The following is an 18,515-nucleotide window of genomic DNA, read 5'->3' as shown; positions in this document are numbered from 1 at the left end:
TGTTAACAGGGTTCAACGAAAGGGGTTGTAAAGAAAGACTATTCAGGTAAAGTGTACAGATTCGTTATATTGACTACACAAAGCCACAAAAATAATTTATAACATACACCACTACAACAACAGAGGAGGACGGACAATCTGTACAATGCTTTCCAAGAGGTGAAAATGATGTTAGACATTATCAAATATTTTTAGTTATTTATTACCTACTTGCAGATGATATAGAGGTGAGGTGGTTGTCGTAAAACAATTATGCCAAAATTACGACCATATAGCGTGGGATCTACACCTATTGGGTCGCTTGCAAGTCCTAAGAGGTTTCTCTACATTACAAGTCAAAACTTTTAAATTCGCGAGCATCATCAACAAGGTAACCTAACAAACATAAAATTACACAAACGACACGGACCACACAAAAATGTTCATCATAAATATATGTGTTGGTTATGTTTTCACGAGCACTTCGTGTAGGCGAGTAAATTCTTGAGGTGTGATCGAGACATTTCGAACGCCCGGTTTTACACCAGTGTTTACTTTCGGAACACGTAACGTGGCAACATGGATCGGTGTTTGACTCTCTTGTCGCAACTAAATTTAAAAATAACGGGTTAAACAGCTTCATTAAGTGCTTAAAAAATTTTATTTTAGACTAGCATCTATCGCGGTAGCAAAAGCGTGAAGAAACATTTCAATCTTTTTTAAAAAAAGAAACAACATACTCGAACATAATCAGGCGAGATAAAATTTCGCAGGTCGCTGTGAGTGCTTGCTCCTGGTAACTCGTTCGTGATCACAGTTTCAATCTTCTTTGCAAGCTAGAAATAAAACAGTGTCAGCAGATGAAGATGGATAAAATGGCGACTACAAATTACGTCATTCTCGCGAAAATTGCTTGTTAGAATTTTTAATTAAAAAAAATCGTGGAAACAGTAATTTTGGGCGAGGGAACAATTTTAGGTATCAACTTTTCAGCCATTCGACTAAATTTAAAACACTGCTATTCCACCAAAAATGTCTATCTACTGAATAATTCGACACATCAACAAGAGATTTATTACCTCGTCTTTCTGTCTGTTCAACTTGATAAGAATATTTTTCTGTTGCGCAAACTGTTCTTCTGGAGATGGCTTAAACTTTCCATTCGCTATAAAAACAACGACATAATAATCATAGTACACAATAGTTTCTTTCATGAATTTGGCGAGAATGAAATAATTTAATAACCACAGCACACTATAGTATGAAGAACATTTTCCATACCTCCTTTTTTTCTTGTGATGTCAATCACTTTGGGGAAAACAGCAAGATTGTTTAAATTCTAAAAGAAAGAAATACACACATAAGTACAAACCAAACACATTTTATCAATTGTTATCAAGAAAGGTTGCTTGTTTCGTACTACTATAAGCTGCTCTTCTGTGTTTTCTTGTCTGGCTTACCTTAAAAAGTGTTCTGCATTCTTTCATGACACCATGAGAGGTTAATTTCGATTCTCTATTATCAGTCGTTTCTTTGAAGTTCGGATTAGGAACAAATTTTCCGTCCTTCCAAATAAGCTTTGGGATGTACGGTTTCGGCATTTGCGCCAAATCAGCCTGATGACGTAATATTACAAATAAAATTTAAAATTTAATGCATTAAAAAATGTCAAGCTCGCACTTTTGACATACCAAATCAAATGAATTTTCAGTGTGAACTCGATACTTACTTAAGTTTTTATTGCCTCAGGCCAAGTGAAATTCACTTTAGATTGACCGGGGTGAAATTAAACCGGTGTGATATTTCTATTTAAACACCTGACTTCAGACTGAAATGTCGTTTTTTATCAATGCCCATACTTTTAAGGCACGAATACAAAAGATTAAGCTATTTACGGGCAAGTAAATTCAACCTGCTATGAAACAACATGTAAACAGTAACATGTCACTAACCTTCATTTTAGCACACTTTAAAGCCCAATTTTCTGTTTGAAGATATGCCAAGGCTTTTTTCTGACATTCAAGCTAAAAAAGGAAAAAAATCCACAGTTTGCAAAACAAAAACATTTGTACAAATTTGCAAAGCTATTACAAATTGCCGAACGTAACCTGACATATCACGTAAAGATTTTTTTCTATTTGATGGGATTTTCCGCTACAAAAGCTCACTGGATTTATTATTAATGTATGCACACGTTTACACAATTAGAGTGAAGTCGTTATACAGCTATATATGCGGAATATACTGTAAAATAATTTTGTAACAAAATACTGGCACAAAAGCTAAAAATCACGGTCGTTTTTGTTTGCTTGTTAGTTGGTAATTATGTTGTAACTTTTAAAAAAGAAATTTGTTAAAAAATTTAGATGTTAACAGTTGGCAATGGCTACAAAAAAGGGGATTATGTCCATGCTTGTGGTAATTTATAACTACGCCTTTATTCGAAACTTTTACCTGTGACAAAAATATCGGCGAGTCTTGCAACACAACTTGAACTGTGGAGGTACCCGCGACACCTGCCTTTGCTAGCGACGCCATGGCTGATCCAGGTTTACCAGGAGCTAAAACAAAACATTGACAACACGTTAAGAACATTTTTTAGCATAGCGTAAAAGAAATCTTAACCTAAAGTGGTCACACGCACTAACTTACAATAAGCTGTTTATACTGTACATTTAGATGGACATATACGATAAATATAATCAAGTCAACAAGAAATGTAACAAGGTATTCGTGCTATAGGATATACAACAAAATTATATTTTAACTTACACACGATGCCAGACATAGCAGCGGAGCCTTGCGACAAACGAGAAAAGTCTAAATTGGACGATTTCTTCGAGTGTAACTCGACTTTTTTCTTTAACTCAGCGTTTTCGTTCTCTAAAGCGTCAATGTCGCTTTGCAGCGCATCCATAGTCTTTTCGTTTTGTCTGCAAAAAAAAATAAATAGATAAATAAACAATTTGAGTATTAAAACTAGTTTACGGGAGCTTTGGTGGCGAATTGCAACAACGCATAACTTGTTTCCTTATCCTTGGTTAGACAAAATTTCACGTGTTTCGTACAAATTTATTATGACCAATTATGGTTTTGCCGCCCATGGTGTAAAGCATGCTAGATTTTTCAAAGGCCGTGGGTGCTATGACCTCCCGAAATCGCAAGATTGCTTTCTTTTCTACTCACCTGGATTTCTCATTAAACTCCGCTTGCAGTTGCTCATATTTCTTCGTCATTTGTTCGACTTTCACACCAGACTAACAAAATAAAACAGAAATTGAAAAGCATGTCGAAATAATTTTCCCGGTATTGCACTGGAAAGAGTTTGGAGTTTTTAAAATATGGCTAATCTATTTTCCTATTTGAAGCACTGCGATACAGGATAACAAATCAATAAACACATTTAGTTTTACCGCAAACCAAATTTATTTCTTGCTATACACATTGACTAAAAATCAGAAAAAAAAGAAAGAGAAAAACATCCGGAAACTTACTTTGGAAACATAAAATTTGAAAATAAATTTTGCGAATTTTATCTTCAGTCGCAGATTTTATCTTCCACAAAAATATATTTCCTCAGACATGAATTTATAATTTTAGCATAATATTTGCACATGCGCAAAAATCTAAGGTGTTAAACAAGACTAAAAAATCTGTTCGCCCCGCTTATTTCAACATACCTCTTTAGCTGCGTTGTCAGATCGCTTATCAAGCATACCAATTCGAATGTTAGCTTCACTTAATTCGTCAGCCTGCAAGATTGAGGAAAAAAAGGTAAAAATTCAACTACTCTTTCTATTTTATTTTATATTTATTTTTTTAAAAAATATTTTTCAACCTTCAGCTTAATAACTCGCTTCAGTTCGTTAATTTCGTGACTTTTTGCATCGAGTTTGGTTTCCAACTTGGTTGTGGACGAAAGTTCCTCTTTGAACGCATTAGCTCGATTTAAGTAAGGAGGCGTAGGCTAGAATTAAAAACCCAACATACAGCAAATACACAACACATTCTCTGATATTCATTTATTCGTTCACACATTACGGGGCAGACACACTCAACCATGACCCAACACACTCAAAACAATTAATTATTATGTTGGAATGTGCGTCTTTCACCTTTTGTTCAGGTTCCGTATCATATTCTCCTTCAGGAAGTTTGATGGCCAACCCAGACAAACAAGACAAGATTTTCTTGAAGCTCTCACTAAAAAGTATCAAAAGTAAATAATTGCTTTATCACTGTTAATCTAAACAGCGTATTTCGTTGTTACGACGTCTTCTTGTCGTAACAACGTATTTCGTTGTTACGTCTTCTTGTCGTAACAACGTATTTCGTTGTTACGACGTCTTCTCGTTATAACAACGAATTTCGTTGTTACGACGTCTTCCTGTCGTAACAACGTATTTCGTTGTTATGACGTCTTCTCGTCGACAATCCAAGTATAAGGAACATTTGAGCATGTCATATTCAAGAAGAACGACTTCGCTCATCATTAACATACTGCCTGGTAGTTAGTGGAATTCGATCCACAATTCCCCAGAACTGGTAGCCGCAGACGAACCCACTACACTATATGATAGTGATGAACTCAGATAGTTTATACGGAGGGTGTTTATATAAGTGAATCTTTATTATGGCAAATCCGAATTTTTCATTCTCAACAGAGTCAGCATGCACATTATACTGTTAAATTGAACATAGAGATATAATAAAAATCTCTGTGAATTTAAACACGCGTCATTTCGAATAAAATGATTTCTTTCCCAATTAACCTCTTGTTGGCTATTTTAACTTAATCCAAAAATTTTCTGGTCACTTGCGTGACTTGATGAGAAAATATGTTCTCTTCACGAATAATCTTCCTTAAACGGTTTCATACAAGATGTTACACACATACCTCAAAACCTCCATGGCCTCATCATCCCGTTCATATACCAAAGTGACACAGTCTTGAGATGACTCTTCGAGGTGACCACTCAAAAGTAATTCTCCCTCTGAAAGAAAAGTCAACTTCAGAGCTCTTCTGCATAAATGCAGTTTTAAAAATAATAAACAAAATAGACCACTTGATCTTCTACCATGTCGACTCAAGGCGCAATAATAAAAAATCGCTATAGGACATGCTGTCTGTTTCAAAAGTCAAAATCATTTGTTGAGAGGTCTACAATGCATTTGCTTGGATCGTTGCCATTTTGAAATTTCAGCGCTAATTTTTGTTGCAGTGAACACTGCGCTGTTTAACTCTGCTATCGGAGTGGAGTTCTATCTTAATATTGAAAATGCTATGTTTAATTGTATAAAAGTTATTTACTCTTCTAACTTTTGGTAATAATAATAATAATAAGCCACAGAGGCTTTAAACAGTGAAAATATTTTAGCGAGTAGAATATAGATGTTGTCAGTTAAAACGTCAAAAACAACTTCGGTTAAAATTGTAAAGTTAGATCAGTGTTTTTGTAGACTGACATGGCTTTTTGCATGTTTTCAAAAAACTTTTGAATACAATTCTTATTTGCTGTGGTTGACATAAAATTTACAATTTCTCTTTGTACCTGGAAGTTGGGCAGACTTTAAGGACAAAACAGATGCCAAATCTTGCACGTATCGAACAAGTACACCTTGTTCTTGTAAAGCATCAAGTATATCTTGCGTCACCTGAAAAAAAAATGTACAAATTCTGGGACTCTGTTCCGAATTCTTAGAAATCTAACAGATCTAATATCACAATATGGTTTTAATGACACATATTGACAAAGCAATAAGATATCACAGATTAGTACTCTATTGTTGCAACTTACATTCGCTGGATACAACAAAGTTGTACTTGAATCCTGAATCATTCTTCTCTTGATCTATGCAAATAAACAGAAAGTCCACGATATTAATAAACAGAAGAAATTGATAGAATAGCATCACAATTCGAAGAAACAAATGTAGTTGGCTTGCTATCTAAATTTACCCCTATTTTATCTAAATAGTCTATTATATGGATGTGAAAATGCCAGTTACACCCAAAACGTAAGAAAATTCTAGGATATGGATCTTGTTTAATAGCCTACAATCATTTTCCAATCATTTGTAACGACATTTTACTGTCTTTCCTTACTTTCCTGACCAAGCAGGACACATACACAGAGATATCATACAAAAACTCTTACTTGCTATTGTGATTCTTCTTGGACATTTCTCTTATTACACGACACAGAACAAATAACTTTTTTATATAAAGTTATCTACCTTTTTGCAAAGTTGTTTGACTTCCATGTTCTTCAATTCCATAAAACTCAACAAGTTGATGAAAATACTTCCCTCCTCACAACTCTAAATTTAAAATTCCAAGAATTAAAAAAAAACTGACAACTGAGCAGTTTATTCCACAGGTTGTATTCGTAGATAAAATTTCAAAGATAAAAAAGTTTACAAGGAAATATAAATTCTTTATTTAATCTAAAATGATCACAAAAAAAAACAACCCACCTTAGCAAGAGCTTTCAAACGTTGTGAATCAGTCGACACAGCTTTCGCACCATTATTAAACATAACAAGAGCATCAGCTAGAAACTCTGTGCAATCACGTGGTGCAGACGCCAAATTAAGTTTGTAGAAATTCTAAAAAAAAAAGAATTAGTATGTCCAGTGTGGAAATAGGTAGATATGGTCAAAGGTCACATAAATCATTTAAAAATACTAAATACAAACCTTGTATTGATTAATCGTCTTCTCCAGCACTTCAAGAGAAACAGTATCATCAAGCTAAAATATACAATGTTGTAAATTGTCTGACAAAACAACATGGCTTGTCTTATATTGGAAAGCACATTGCAAGCTGGAAACATGTTTATTTACAAGTTTATACGAAAAAAAAAATCAAAAATTTGTACAGCAAAATATCAGGAAGCAGAACTACAGGGCTAAAACAGAAAAAAGCTTTAACCAGCCACGTTTCGTTTTGTTAAATAAGCCCCTAGGGCTACAATTGATTTGGTATGGATCTGCCAGGGGTTTATTCAACCAATCATAGTAGTTTGGCAAATATAGAGGTTTTAAAGTGACAGTTTTAATATGCCATAGAAGCCTATAACATCTGTTTACTTTTTCTTCTTCTGATATATAGACGCATGCATTGTAGATATATGATAGACCATAAGAACATTTATCGAATGTCAACGATTAGAAGCACCAAATTACAAAAGATAAACAATATTGACTAACCAGATCTTTGCTAAGCAGTTCAATGTAATTATCCAGTATCTTCTCGTGCGCTGCCAACTCTGGATACTGGCCAGATACTCGCACAAATGTAGGAACGTCTGTTTCATTCAAAGCTCTTAAAAAACCCAACAATATTAAACTGACAGTAATATCAAGGACATCGGTTTCACAAACATTAAAAGAGGAACCCTTTACCGTCAAAAATAGTCATTTTAAATGTTCCTACCTGTGGAATTGCGACACGACAGTGTGAAAGTTTGACAAGTTATATGCCAACAGACATGCATAACTTGCTTGATCACCTTTCACACCTTCTAATGATTGTCCCCCTTCGACAATTTCATCAACATCATGCTAAAAATATATAAAAAAATTACAACATTGTTATTTCTATACCAAGTGTCCAAACTTAAACATGTTTTTTACACTTATTTGAATGACTGTATTTTACAAAGGAGGAAACACTTTGCAAAACTAAAACCTTAACAAACTAAAAAGTTTTTAGCTTCATTTCTATAGTATTTTAAAATTGCACCTCGTTGAAACACTACTCTTTTGTCTGTAGTACTTACAAGAATTAAAAGGTTGATAATTTATTATATTTTTTACAAGCTCGTGAGCTTGTATTAAAACGCAAATGTGTCCTACAAGAATGGAAATTTTTGCCTCTCTGAGCACCGACACGGGAGTCGTCGTGTGTTCGAATCTCATCTTGGTAACTACTTTTACTTTTTTTTTCTTTTTTCTTTTTTAAAAAGATAAGACAAGTGTTCAAAACACTTGTTTAACTAACTAGTAAATAAAGGTGTTTCCACCAAAATTTTTAAAAGTGAATGTAGGCAGAATTAACTGAATTAATGAATTTCGCAAATTTTGGGGTTTGTGGGTTTGTGGTCTTTCTTCTTCCTGTCAGTCGGTTCACCCAAGACGGACCCATCGAAAATTAAAAGTTTGAGGAATTTTCCGTTCAGGAAGGTCTCACAAATCAATTTTGAAAAATAAGTGTGTAACAAATATTATTGCGTATCTGAATAGTAAAATATGTCGTGTCTAACTTCGTAACAAAAATCCCAATTTGATAGACAGCTTTTTGTAAACTTTATTCGCGAGGTTGTTTGCGTATATCATACGTCTTGTTTACTTTGAAAGGAGGTGACTGTTCTCAGGTGGAGAGGGTAGTAATTATTCAATATGGGGTCATTAATCAAAGTGATAAAGTAATATGACCCCAGGCTATATTTTAAATCACCTTTACACAGTAAACTTTATGAAGACAACATTTAACAAGCAAAACACATGCATACCTTTTCGTGAAGTTGACTTGAAAGCAATTGACATTTAAACTTTATTCTTTCCAACAACAATAACAAACATATCCCATCATAGTCAGCTGAAAAGGAAGGTAAAAAAACGTCACCTTAGATAAACAATACTTCCTTCTTGCAGAAGCTCACTAAAATATTATTTTTCAGAAGATTAAAAAATATTGTCACTGAGCCACTTATTTATTGCTTTTACAATAGACATGATCACTACATTACTACAGAAATCTACCCTGTCCTTAAAATGAAAGTGATGTAAGTGGAATTCGTAAAAGATGTAACAAACAAACCTACCTCCTCTCTTCGTGAAATGCTCTGGTAAGAACGAGTTGATCATTTCAATTTTCTTATTGGCTTCCTTGACATGATATTTGTTTAACTCAAGTTCGATCATCTAAAAGAAGTTGATAGAATGAGCTACGCCAAAATTAGGACCAAATTTAATATAAAAGATTGGCATTTGCAAGAACTACTGATTCTTACTTGCTAACGGTCTGATACAGTTAAAAGGGAGTTACTTAAGGGAGTTACATATAGGTACATATAGGTGAGCAACAAATAATCTGGGGAAAGGGTTATGGGAGCTAAGATGAAAATGAGAAGAAATAATTATTTGCATAAATTTTTAATCTTTGAGTGGTTCAAAGATTCTATATCAAGCATGTGAAAAAAAATTGTTTAAAGATCCATCCAGTGGACCATCCATTGGTACGGCCTGGGATGAGTTTTTAATGTTTCATGTTTACTTAAGCTGGAGAAGAATGTGTGACATTGTTTTTAATTTTTAAACAAAATTGGGTGACTAGTGTTAAAATGATCCTTCCTTTTTTAAGTTTCCAAGCCTTCCAATTCTTACTTTTTGCTAAGAAATGAGAGGCACGAGAACTAAACTTTACATGTTATGACAATTATGGGGTTATTTTTACTATTAAGAAAGGGCAATACATAAATCACAGACTCACACGTCCATATTGCTTTGCTTCAGCAAACTTTGTTTTGAAGTCAATCTCAGGAACTGGAGTAGTGTCTAGGTCCGCGGCTGGTAAAGAATCAGTGGACTGATCGTGCAATTCTTTGATGCGATTCTAAACAAATATGAAACATAAAAGATACACCCATTCATCTTTTAAGTGATGTAACAAAAGGTAATATGCAAAAGTAAGATTATTAACCATATATTTTGTATTATATATATATAAAATATAATATTATATACATTACATATAAATTCTCAAGTTTTTAGACACTTGAAAAGTATTATAAAAAAATACCTGCAAATTTTGAACAAGCTGTCTGAATTTAACGATGGTTTCTTGATAATCATTAGCTTGCTCTATTTGAGCTGTAACCTGTCGCTCACACTAAATAGTAAAAAGCAAAAAATAAAAAAAAAAACATTAATTTAAAAAAACGTTTCTTTAATATTTCAAAGCTTTCAAAATTTTTGTTCAACATACCTCTCTAATTTTATTATCCGCCATAGCTATTTCCTCTCGTAAATCATGCTCAGTTTGAACATGACTTTCTTCTAGTTCTTCGTTCAGTTCTCTTAAAGCTTCCTAAAAAAACAAAAGCATTATCCACCATTTTCTTTTTCAGTCTGACTAGTTTTTTACTTTACATTTCAGGAATAGTGTAGGTAATTATCACAGTAGATTCTAACATCTTTATTAAAAGAGGGCATATACACATATAGTGCAGAATATGCATTGAAAGATTTGAACTTTTCTTTGACTGGAAGAATTTGACGGTAAATATCACACCACAGCATCGATGTCAAACCCATATAAATTTTGGTGGTCAAACTCTCATATGAGTTTTGATGGCCAAACCCCTAGATAGATTTTGATGGTTTGATGGTTAAACTCTCATATAAGTTTTGATGGTCAAACTCATAAATCTGGCTGGTCAAACCCATATACGTTTTGATGGTCAAACACGTATAAGTTTTGATGGTCAAACTCATGTAAGTTTTGATGATCAAAACCCACGTAAGTTTTGGTCAAACTTTCATAGAATGAAAGCGTTATATAACTGGAATCATCTAAAGGAAAAAAACTTACAAGGTCTTGAATGGTTTCTTCAAGTTTTTCAATTTTATCTTCAAGCTCAAGATTTTTATCTGTCATTTTTTCAACCATTTCTTCTGCACCAAGTGCCATGTCGACCTGGATAAAAGAGACTAATCAATCCTATTCTTTAAGAATGGTATTGTTTAACAAAAACAAAACAATTAACAGGTCTGGACACAAAAAAAGGGAAACAATTCCTTGACTTTTATCTGACCAATCATCAAATTCCTTGACAATTTTAATTGTCCATTTTCGGTTAACGTTGTTTCAAAAAACAGTGTAGAAAACTGCAGAAAATTGCTAACACGTTTTATAGGCACATGCAGGGTTCGAATTATCATATAAAAATACTTCACACATTTTAATCTGTACTAGTTCAGTATCTCCCCATGGTTACCGCACAAGGGGAAATTTGGAATTTCAGGAGTTCAGATTGGTGGAAAACGCATTTTCAGCATATTTAAACACTGTAATGGTATGACATATTTGTATGATTTTATAGTTTATTTTCCAGTTTTCTTCTCACCAGCGATAGACAGAAACAAAGTTCCTGTGCCTGCAATCATCACACGCATAGTGCTCGGTGATCACGATATCTGGAAATTTTATTTTTGTTTTTAGTTCTTAACGTGCATGCTCACTTTTTTACAGTGGACGAGTTACGAATAACTTCTTTCCCAGATCCTGTGTTTCAACGAAAAAAAATAATAAGAGAAGTGGCATAAAGTTGTGAGGAACTCAATGTCGGGGAAAGTGATTAAATAATTTCGTTTTTATTATAGAAATGTTCAAACTTATTTTTTTTTTTTTTTAAATTCACTCGCATTTTGCGAAGTGCGAAGAATCATTTCGCATTTTGCAAAGTGCGAAGCGGTAATTCGAACCCTGACATGTTAAAAACACTACAGTATTTGATTATGTATATGACTTTGTTCATGTTAATGAAATCTAATGTATGCACATGACTAAAACTCACTGATTCCAAACTTATTCCCAGACTTTCCTGACTTAATGTTCTCTTAACATTTTCCCTGAGTTTCCCAAGTTTCCAAAATTTGTTGAAAACATGAAGGAGTTATTGATTTAACTTGTTCTAGCATGACCTTTGTGATGCTATTCTGCTATCTTTTTTTGCTTTGGTGCCTGATAGTCAGGCTTCATTATAGATGAGCATGTAATTAAAAAAACTAAAAAATTCTTAGAGAATGTTGGAATGAACACAGACATTCTAAAATACTTTGTTTTGGGTAAATAAACTGGTATATACTGATTTGACAAACTTTAATTACCTGTTCCTTCAACTCATCGACTTGTGATTCTGCGACTTGTAACCTTTCTTGCAGCTTGTCTCTCTCACTGCCTGTTGTTGATAATTTTTGGTTCAGTTCTTTATTAACTTTTTGTATTTGAGCCAGCTCCATTTTGTCATTTTGAGCAATATCTTTGAGCCTAATCAAACATAACAGATCAAAATTTAACATGAAAATTTCGCAATCTAAAAAATTCGATAATGCTTACAAATCTTGAAAAAATTATTTTACTTCACTAGAGCTTCCTTTAATCTTGTGTTTTGCTGTTCGATTTGTTTCGCTTGAGCAGAAGCTGCAACTGTCTCAACGCCTGTTATAAAAAGACAAAAGAAGTAGTAGAACAAAACGTTTACACAGAATATTAGAACATTTTACTGTTTTTCCAAAGTGAGTCTATCAGACATGTTAGGTTAAGCTATGCAATCTAGACTGATCACAGTTTCTGCAACAATAAATTAAACAATAAGATGACCTCACCTCCTTCACTTATTTCATTTTTTAAAATTTCCAACTCCAAAGAAACTTCTTCATGCTTCTCTTTCAGTTGGTCATGCTCTTGCACTAAACTCTCGTACTAGAAAAATAAATAATAATTAAACTGCATTATAAATAACCATACACGCTATACGTATATTGGACAACACTTGTAACAAAAAATTGGTCGAAAACCATATAAAACAATCTGGATTTTGTGATGTATGCTCCTAAAAATTGTATAATCAATGTCATTGGTTTATTTTAGATTTTAATATCTAATGGTCTAGAACAACATTGCTTTTTCACAACTTCACGAAGTAATATTAAAGGAATGCTAATTAGAACAAGTTTTAGTTAGGATGATAGGTAATAGGTTATAATTTTAGTTTATCATTTTTAATGACACCTTTACTTAATGCAACTAAAGATAAAAAAATAAGAGGGACTCTTTAATCTAAGCAGAATAATATAAATATAAATTTAGCAAAGTCAAAACACCAACGGTTTGTTGCAACTGCACAGCATGTTTTTGGAAAAAAACCTGAATTACCTTCTCTTCAGCCATCTCTTTATCAAGGGTAGCCATCTCGACAGCTTCTTGAAGTTCAGTTAAATCTCCTTCTGAACTCATCTGATCAGCAACTTCTCTTGCCTCCTGAAATTACAAAGCAGTTGACTTAATCCATGTTAAAACTCAGTTGTTAAGAACCTTCCCTGTTGCAATTTTATTTTCAAACATTTTTAACTTTTGTTAATAGGACAGAATAGTTATGACTGAGAGTCATTGATTTAGAAACATTAAATTGAAAACTTTTGTATAGCAGTAATGACCTTAAAAGACTATAAAAGACCTCAACATAAGATATAATTTGCTGCGAAATGGATAGAATAGCCAAGAGAAATTGTGCCAAGTATGATATTGAAACAAGTGTGACTCATCAAAGGTGGTTCTTTCCATATTGCTACAGCAGCGATATATCCAGTCAAATTTTAATACCAATATACTGGTATGGGTACTGGTACTCAAACTTAGACAGAAAAAAAAATGCCTAAAATTTTTAAAATTATTCTTCCCTCCAAATGGTTCTTGAAAAGAGAAAAGTTGCACAAGCTTTCTGGTAATAATTCATTATAAATTTAAGGTAAATACAACTTTAGATGCAACACTGTCCTAATGAACTTTAACATATTTAGGTTATTGAAGATATTATTTCGGTTTGTCTGTTCAGTATTCATATTACTGTGGAAAGTTTATTATTTCTTGAACATGATAGTTTAGTAGGCATGATAGTTTAGTAGTAGGCCTACTAAACTATCATGTTCAAGAAATGATAAACTTTCCACAGTAACATATTTAGGATTGCAATAGACAATTCAAGAGTAATGTGTATTTTAGCAAGTTGCAAATGTTTAATGATTTCCCAAAAAAGTAATTACTGTCATTGCATGAAATAAACAAATTCTTAGACAAGGTCTTTAAACTTGAATTAGTGGTTAAATATTGTATAATAAATAGGTCAAATCATATCTTTAATGTACACAAAGAAACCTACGTTTTGTGCTTGTCGCAACTGATTTTGAAGTTCCCGCTGAGACTCTTGCCACTTTGCTTTGTACTCCAAAAACTAAAGAAATGGTATTGATATAAAGCATACATAAAGTAATGAGAACTTGCTGTTTAATTTCTTGTCAACTTCAGAGATGCATTAGTAATACCTTCAACTTTCATATAAAAGGACTAAAATGGTACCTGCTGGTTTTGCATTCTTAGTTTGTCAACTTCTTTCAGTTTAGCAAGATCAGCTTGTCTCTTTTGTTTCAACACATTTAACTTCTCTTCCAAATCAATCACCATTTTATCTTTTTCGAGCACTTTTCTTTGTAGTTCCAACACTTCCTCTGGTGCCGCAACAACTTTGTGAGCTGGTGGCAAATGTTCTGTCGAGATTTTCTTTTCTATTGGAGCATAACTCTCCTGTTCTTTTATTAAGGGCGCCTCAGTAGATAAACTCCTTGGCTTGGACACATCTTCGTTGTTTACAGTTTGCACAACCTCTGCATCTTGTTGGTATGATAGTTTCTTCGAAGCTGCCGGTTGTGCTAACCCAGAGGACTGTGGCAACTTCTGTGCTGGTGTTGATGCCTTAGACAGTCCACTTTGTTGGTTTTTTGAGGGTGTTGCCGAACTTTGTTGGGAAGGCTTTTGAAGTCCACTTTGCGGTCTCTGCAAACCAGATCCTGGTCTCGGCAAACCTCTAGTTACATCTTCGGTACTTGAAGGCCTCCCAATGCCTTGCCCAGTTTTTGTTAACGCAGTCTTTGGTTTGCCAATAGCTGATCCAGGAGGAGATAAAGTTCTTGGTTTTTGAATTCCAGTAGCTGGGGATGGCGTTCTAGGAGGCTCTGCAATTTTATTTTGCGCTGGTGGTGGTGAAGAAGAAGTTTTTGGAATTGCACTTGAAGGAGGTCGTATTCCAGTTGTTCTTGGAGATTCAGCTGGCTGGTTTATACAAATACAGATATATTATTATTGGCAGATTAGGACAAGAAAAAATTACGGTTGAGTAAAACACAGTAAAACACAACAATTTTTATTTTGTTACTGCTAAATACCGCATGAAATTAATCAGTAATAAATTTTATTGAATACAAATTGCATTAAAGCTTAATTAATAACTTTTACTCAAAAAGCGTTAATGTTATACTTTCAACATAGACACCAGACATTTTGTCACTGGTCTAAACCATTCTGCATTACTAACATATAAATAGCAGAAAATAAATAACAAGTAACATGTACCTTGTTTAACTGTTGGTTAAAACTGTCCATAAAGTTTTGTAAAAAACAAAAAGCTAATACAAAATAACAACAAAATAAAAATCAGAAAGTGGAATAATATTGTGTGCAAGTGGTGCGATTAGTGTTGTAGTGTAAATCTGTGTTTAATGGGTGCAATTATTAAAAGTCATAAGGTAGTATTATTAGTAATAGTTAATTTTGACAAAAAAAAAATTACTATCGTAAAGTACAATTTTATGTAGTGTTTCAAACTGTCAAACCCTATTTCACACCTTTTTTAATGCAGTGCTTATGTTTTCAGTCATTATGAGTTAGTAGTTAAGTTGTCACAGTGTAAAATTTTAATTCATTTTAAAAGTAATATTTTAATGAATATTATCAAACCAATGGATTTGTTACAGCTAAAGTTTATATTAATCCTTGTCTGTTAAGTAATGAGCAGTCAATAAAAAGTAAAAAAGTCTGTGCTGTCATTGTTAGTTGCACCACTGTATCAAAAACAAATGAAGAAAGATTAAAGTAAAAATAAAAAAGAATGAAAACAAAAATGTTAAGTAAACAAAAAACATAGCATTGCTTAGAGTAGCATCCAAGCTAGCTTTAGCTTGTTGGAAAAAGCAACTAATTTACAGCTGATAACTGTTGTAATTTTTGTCTTAGAATATTTTAAACATCTTTCCCCATATGCTTTTGTTAACACACACACCTTCGCTTGGGCAGGTTGTGATGAGTATCCTGGCTTGCGAAGCCCAGCTATCTTTGACAATCCACTTGAAGGAGGTATTATTCCACTTTTAGGTGATTTGATTGCTTCCTGTACCTTAGGATCATCTTTTAACTCAGCAAGTTGTGTCTGACGCACAAAAATACCATGATTCGGTGGACATTCAAAATATTTCTTGCTTTGCACTAAGACAGACAATACAGGAAAATTTAAACCTTTGCTTTGGAAAAAAACAAAAACAAAACACTAACAACAAAAATTTATATACCTGTGCCATCGTTTTTCCCTTTCGGTTCATCTAACGCAACTCCCACCCATTTACCAGCTGCAAATGCAGTCATACCAACATAACTCACTGTGCCTAAATTAATTACAAAACTATATTAATTACCGAGACATTTAATTAATGATATTTTATCAAAGTTGAGAAGAAACAATCTTTTGAATTTGGTATGAGAAGACTTTGGAAACAGCTTTTGTAATTCTGAATTCTAAACGTGTAACTGTACATCAACAAATAACTACCAACACAAGCCGATATATAACAAAAATTGTGTTGGCAATTACGTCAGTAAAGGCTGAATGCCAACAAGAATTGCAAAGCTGATTAAGTGTTACCTTCACCGGATTATTTTAACCAAGGCAGTGCAAGGTGTGAAGATTTTCGTTTTTAAGGCCCTGGGTTAGGGTTGTGTGGCTGGTCCTAGGCCTCACATTGGTACTTATTGTGATAAAGATTTGAGACAAAGAGAAAACTTGATAAAAGAGAAGCTATCGAACCAAGAGAAAGAATGAAATTGGGAAATTGGGAGTTCTCGCTTGAAATGCAATGTCTGTGTCATGCCCACATTGAGCCCGTTGACATATGTCTAAAAACAGAAAACTTTGTCATATCTTAAGTATAAGTACAAATTATATTAACATCTTTCCCAGATTCAGGCTGTTTTTTTATGATAGCATGGGTTGGGTGGGGTATATTAATGACCTTCTTCCAATGTGATCTAGACTGTCTTAGGTCTAAACTAAATTCCTTTGCATCAAGTCTGTCCTTAAAAAAAATTACATTGTTAAATCTATTTTATAAGAACAAGACTCACATAATGTGGTGTATAAAAGGTTGGGTGTACCCATGGATTTTTCCACAGGCCACAGACTAGTCTAAACAAATATTGAGTCAGTTCAGATAAAGGTATTGTTCACTTGAGATAAGCTCTGATAAGGTGGAGTTTAAAATAGCAGTTAGTCAATGACCACTGACTGCCAAGATTTGATCTTTAATTCAAAAAACATCTAATCGAGTTTTTCGCATCTAAGTTATAAAAAATATGCTTAAAAAGTGTAGTTAATGTGCTTTTTATGGCAAAATACAACTCTATCAACAAAAACAATATTTACATTAACTTCAACTGCTAAAATTTAAATGATGGTTTTTCCATTGTTTTTCTGACTAGGTAAGTTAAATAATATCAAAAAAATCATTAATAAGAAGAACAGCTTTGGAAATTCTGCACTGTATTCTATAAAATTATGTTCTCCATGCTGCAATCATTTCATAGTTTTAAATTTCTAAGCAAGCATAGGCGTCTAACTTATTAAGCTTGTTCAAACCATCCTACTGATAAATCACATGGTTTATAATTGAATAGTATATAGAATGTAAAGTGAACTTCTTACCAGTCAAGCCTTTTCCAACAACTTCAACACGTGTACCAATGCGAGCAACAAATGTTGACCCTGGTGTTGCCGCCATATTAAATTATATATATAGAGATATCTAAACAACAATGTTTAAAAATAAAAATAACAACAAAACCTCAACAAAATGCAAAAATTGAAATGTAGAACTTGTTTCAAGAACGTCATTTGAATATGGCTGAAATATATTTGCATGAATGAATGAATGAATAAAACGAATAAACATATATTTCAGTTTACTAGGAGATAAATACATTAATAATTGAAAATTATGCTCTAGTAAACCCCGGACACTGTCAAAGTTAGCAGAGCTTGAAGTATGACAGCCACCGTGGACAATACAAAACACACAACTTACACAAACAACACTACAAAACAAGACAGACAAGCGAAAGTGATTGTGAACAATAGTAATTTTAGGTATATATAAATTAAACATAATTAGACAAGAATGTATGCTTTATTAGAGATTTAAGTCTATGCAAGAGAGATCAAAAGTCTTATTTCAGGTAAGGCATTCTGACAACTAGTGGTAGGACACTTTGATGCCTAATGGATTTTAAACCAAATGCGGAAGTACGAACAGCACGCAAATTTATGAGGCCTAGGCTCTTAGCACGAGTATTATGAGAGTGAGAGAAGTCAATTGAAAAGGTACCAATCAGAGGAACAGGTAGATTAAGGATGCCAAATCTTTATAATATTGGTTTGCATTTGTTCTATGGTTGGTAAAATTCATAAGACAAAAAGCACAATTTTGAAGGACAGTGATTCAGTTCACTTATAAACTTAATGGACTGACCCCAGACTTGGGAGCAATAATTTAGATTTGAGTGGAACTGAATTAATCTGGGACTTCCATCCTAGGTTAGAATCAAGCAGTACACCAAGATTTTATAGTTTCACTAGGAAAAACTCTTTAAC

At 33.4% G+C, this 18,515-nt stretch overlaps 1 protein-coding gene across 2 annotated transcripts; it reads right to left on the bottom strand.

The window, feature by feature from the left end:
* Positions 1-47: 47 nt before the first annotated feature.
* Positions 48-17,699, bottom strand: LOC130614655 (dynactin subunit 1-like). 2 transcript variants are annotated; one of them, XM_057436090.1, is made up of 35 exons: positions 17,571-17,699; positions 16,165-16,257; positions 15,879-16,081; positions 14,123-14,872; positions 13,926-13,997; positions 12,923-13,027; positions 12,373-12,469; positions 12,127-12,205; positions 11,875-12,034; positions 10,577-10,681; positions 9,971-10,072; positions 9,785-9,874; positions 9,476-9,598; positions 8,808-8,907; positions 8,496-8,581; positions 7,418-7,545; positions 7,192-7,306; positions 6,679-6,732; positions 6,457-6,588; positions 6,217-6,300; positions 5,778-5,831; positions 5,532-5,634; positions 4,877-4,973; positions 4,095-4,182; positions 3,818-3,946; positions 3,660-3,731; positions 3,166-3,236; positions 2,752-2,912; positions 2,434-2,540; positions 1,932-2,003; positions 1,440-1,595; positions 1,261-1,318; positions 1,059-1,144; positions 720-815; positions 48-588 (listed from the first exon to the last, which is right to left on the bottom strand). In XM_057436090.1, the coding sequence occupies exons 1-35, from the start codon at positions 17,644-17,646 to the stop codon at positions 445-447; spliced, it is 4,248 nt and encodes a 1,415-aa protein (XP_057292073.1). In that variant the 5' UTR covers positions 17,647-17,699; the 3' UTR covers positions 48-444. The 2 variants fall into 2 exon arrangements, with proteins under 2 accessions (XP_057292073.1, XP_057292074.1); XM_057436091.1 differs by having other exon boundaries at positions 15,993-16,081.
* Between the last annotated feature and the right edge of the window lie 816 nt (positions 17,700-18,515).

Source organism: Hydractinia symbiolongicarpus, chromosome 11 (genome assembly GCF_029227915.1).
Source record: "Hydractinia symbiolongicarpus strain clone_291-10 chromosome 11, HSymV2.1, whole genome shotgun sequence".
Taxonomy (NCBI): Eukaryota; Metazoa; Cnidaria; class Hydrozoa; order Anthoathecata; family Hydractiniidae; genus Hydractinia; species Hydractinia symbiolongicarpus.
Note: the sequence above shows the minus strand (reverse complement) of the source record. Positions and strands in the feature narration are given on the sequence as shown.

Bases quoted from the DNA above. Each gene is read 5' to 3' on its own strand.
- LOC130614655 (XM_057436090.1), bottom strand. From the start codon at position 17,646: ATGGCGGCAACACCAGGGTCAACATTTGTTGCTCGCATTGGTACACGT. The intron at 8,908-9,475 runs GTGAGTCTGTGA...AACTTCTTTTAG, and splicing joins AAGCAAAGCAATATGGACGT to ATGATCGAACTTGAGTTAAA. The intron at 8,582-8,807 runs GTAGGTTTGTTT...CTTCCTTTTCAG, and splicing joins GCATTTCACGAAGAGAGGAG to CTGACTATGATGGGATATGT.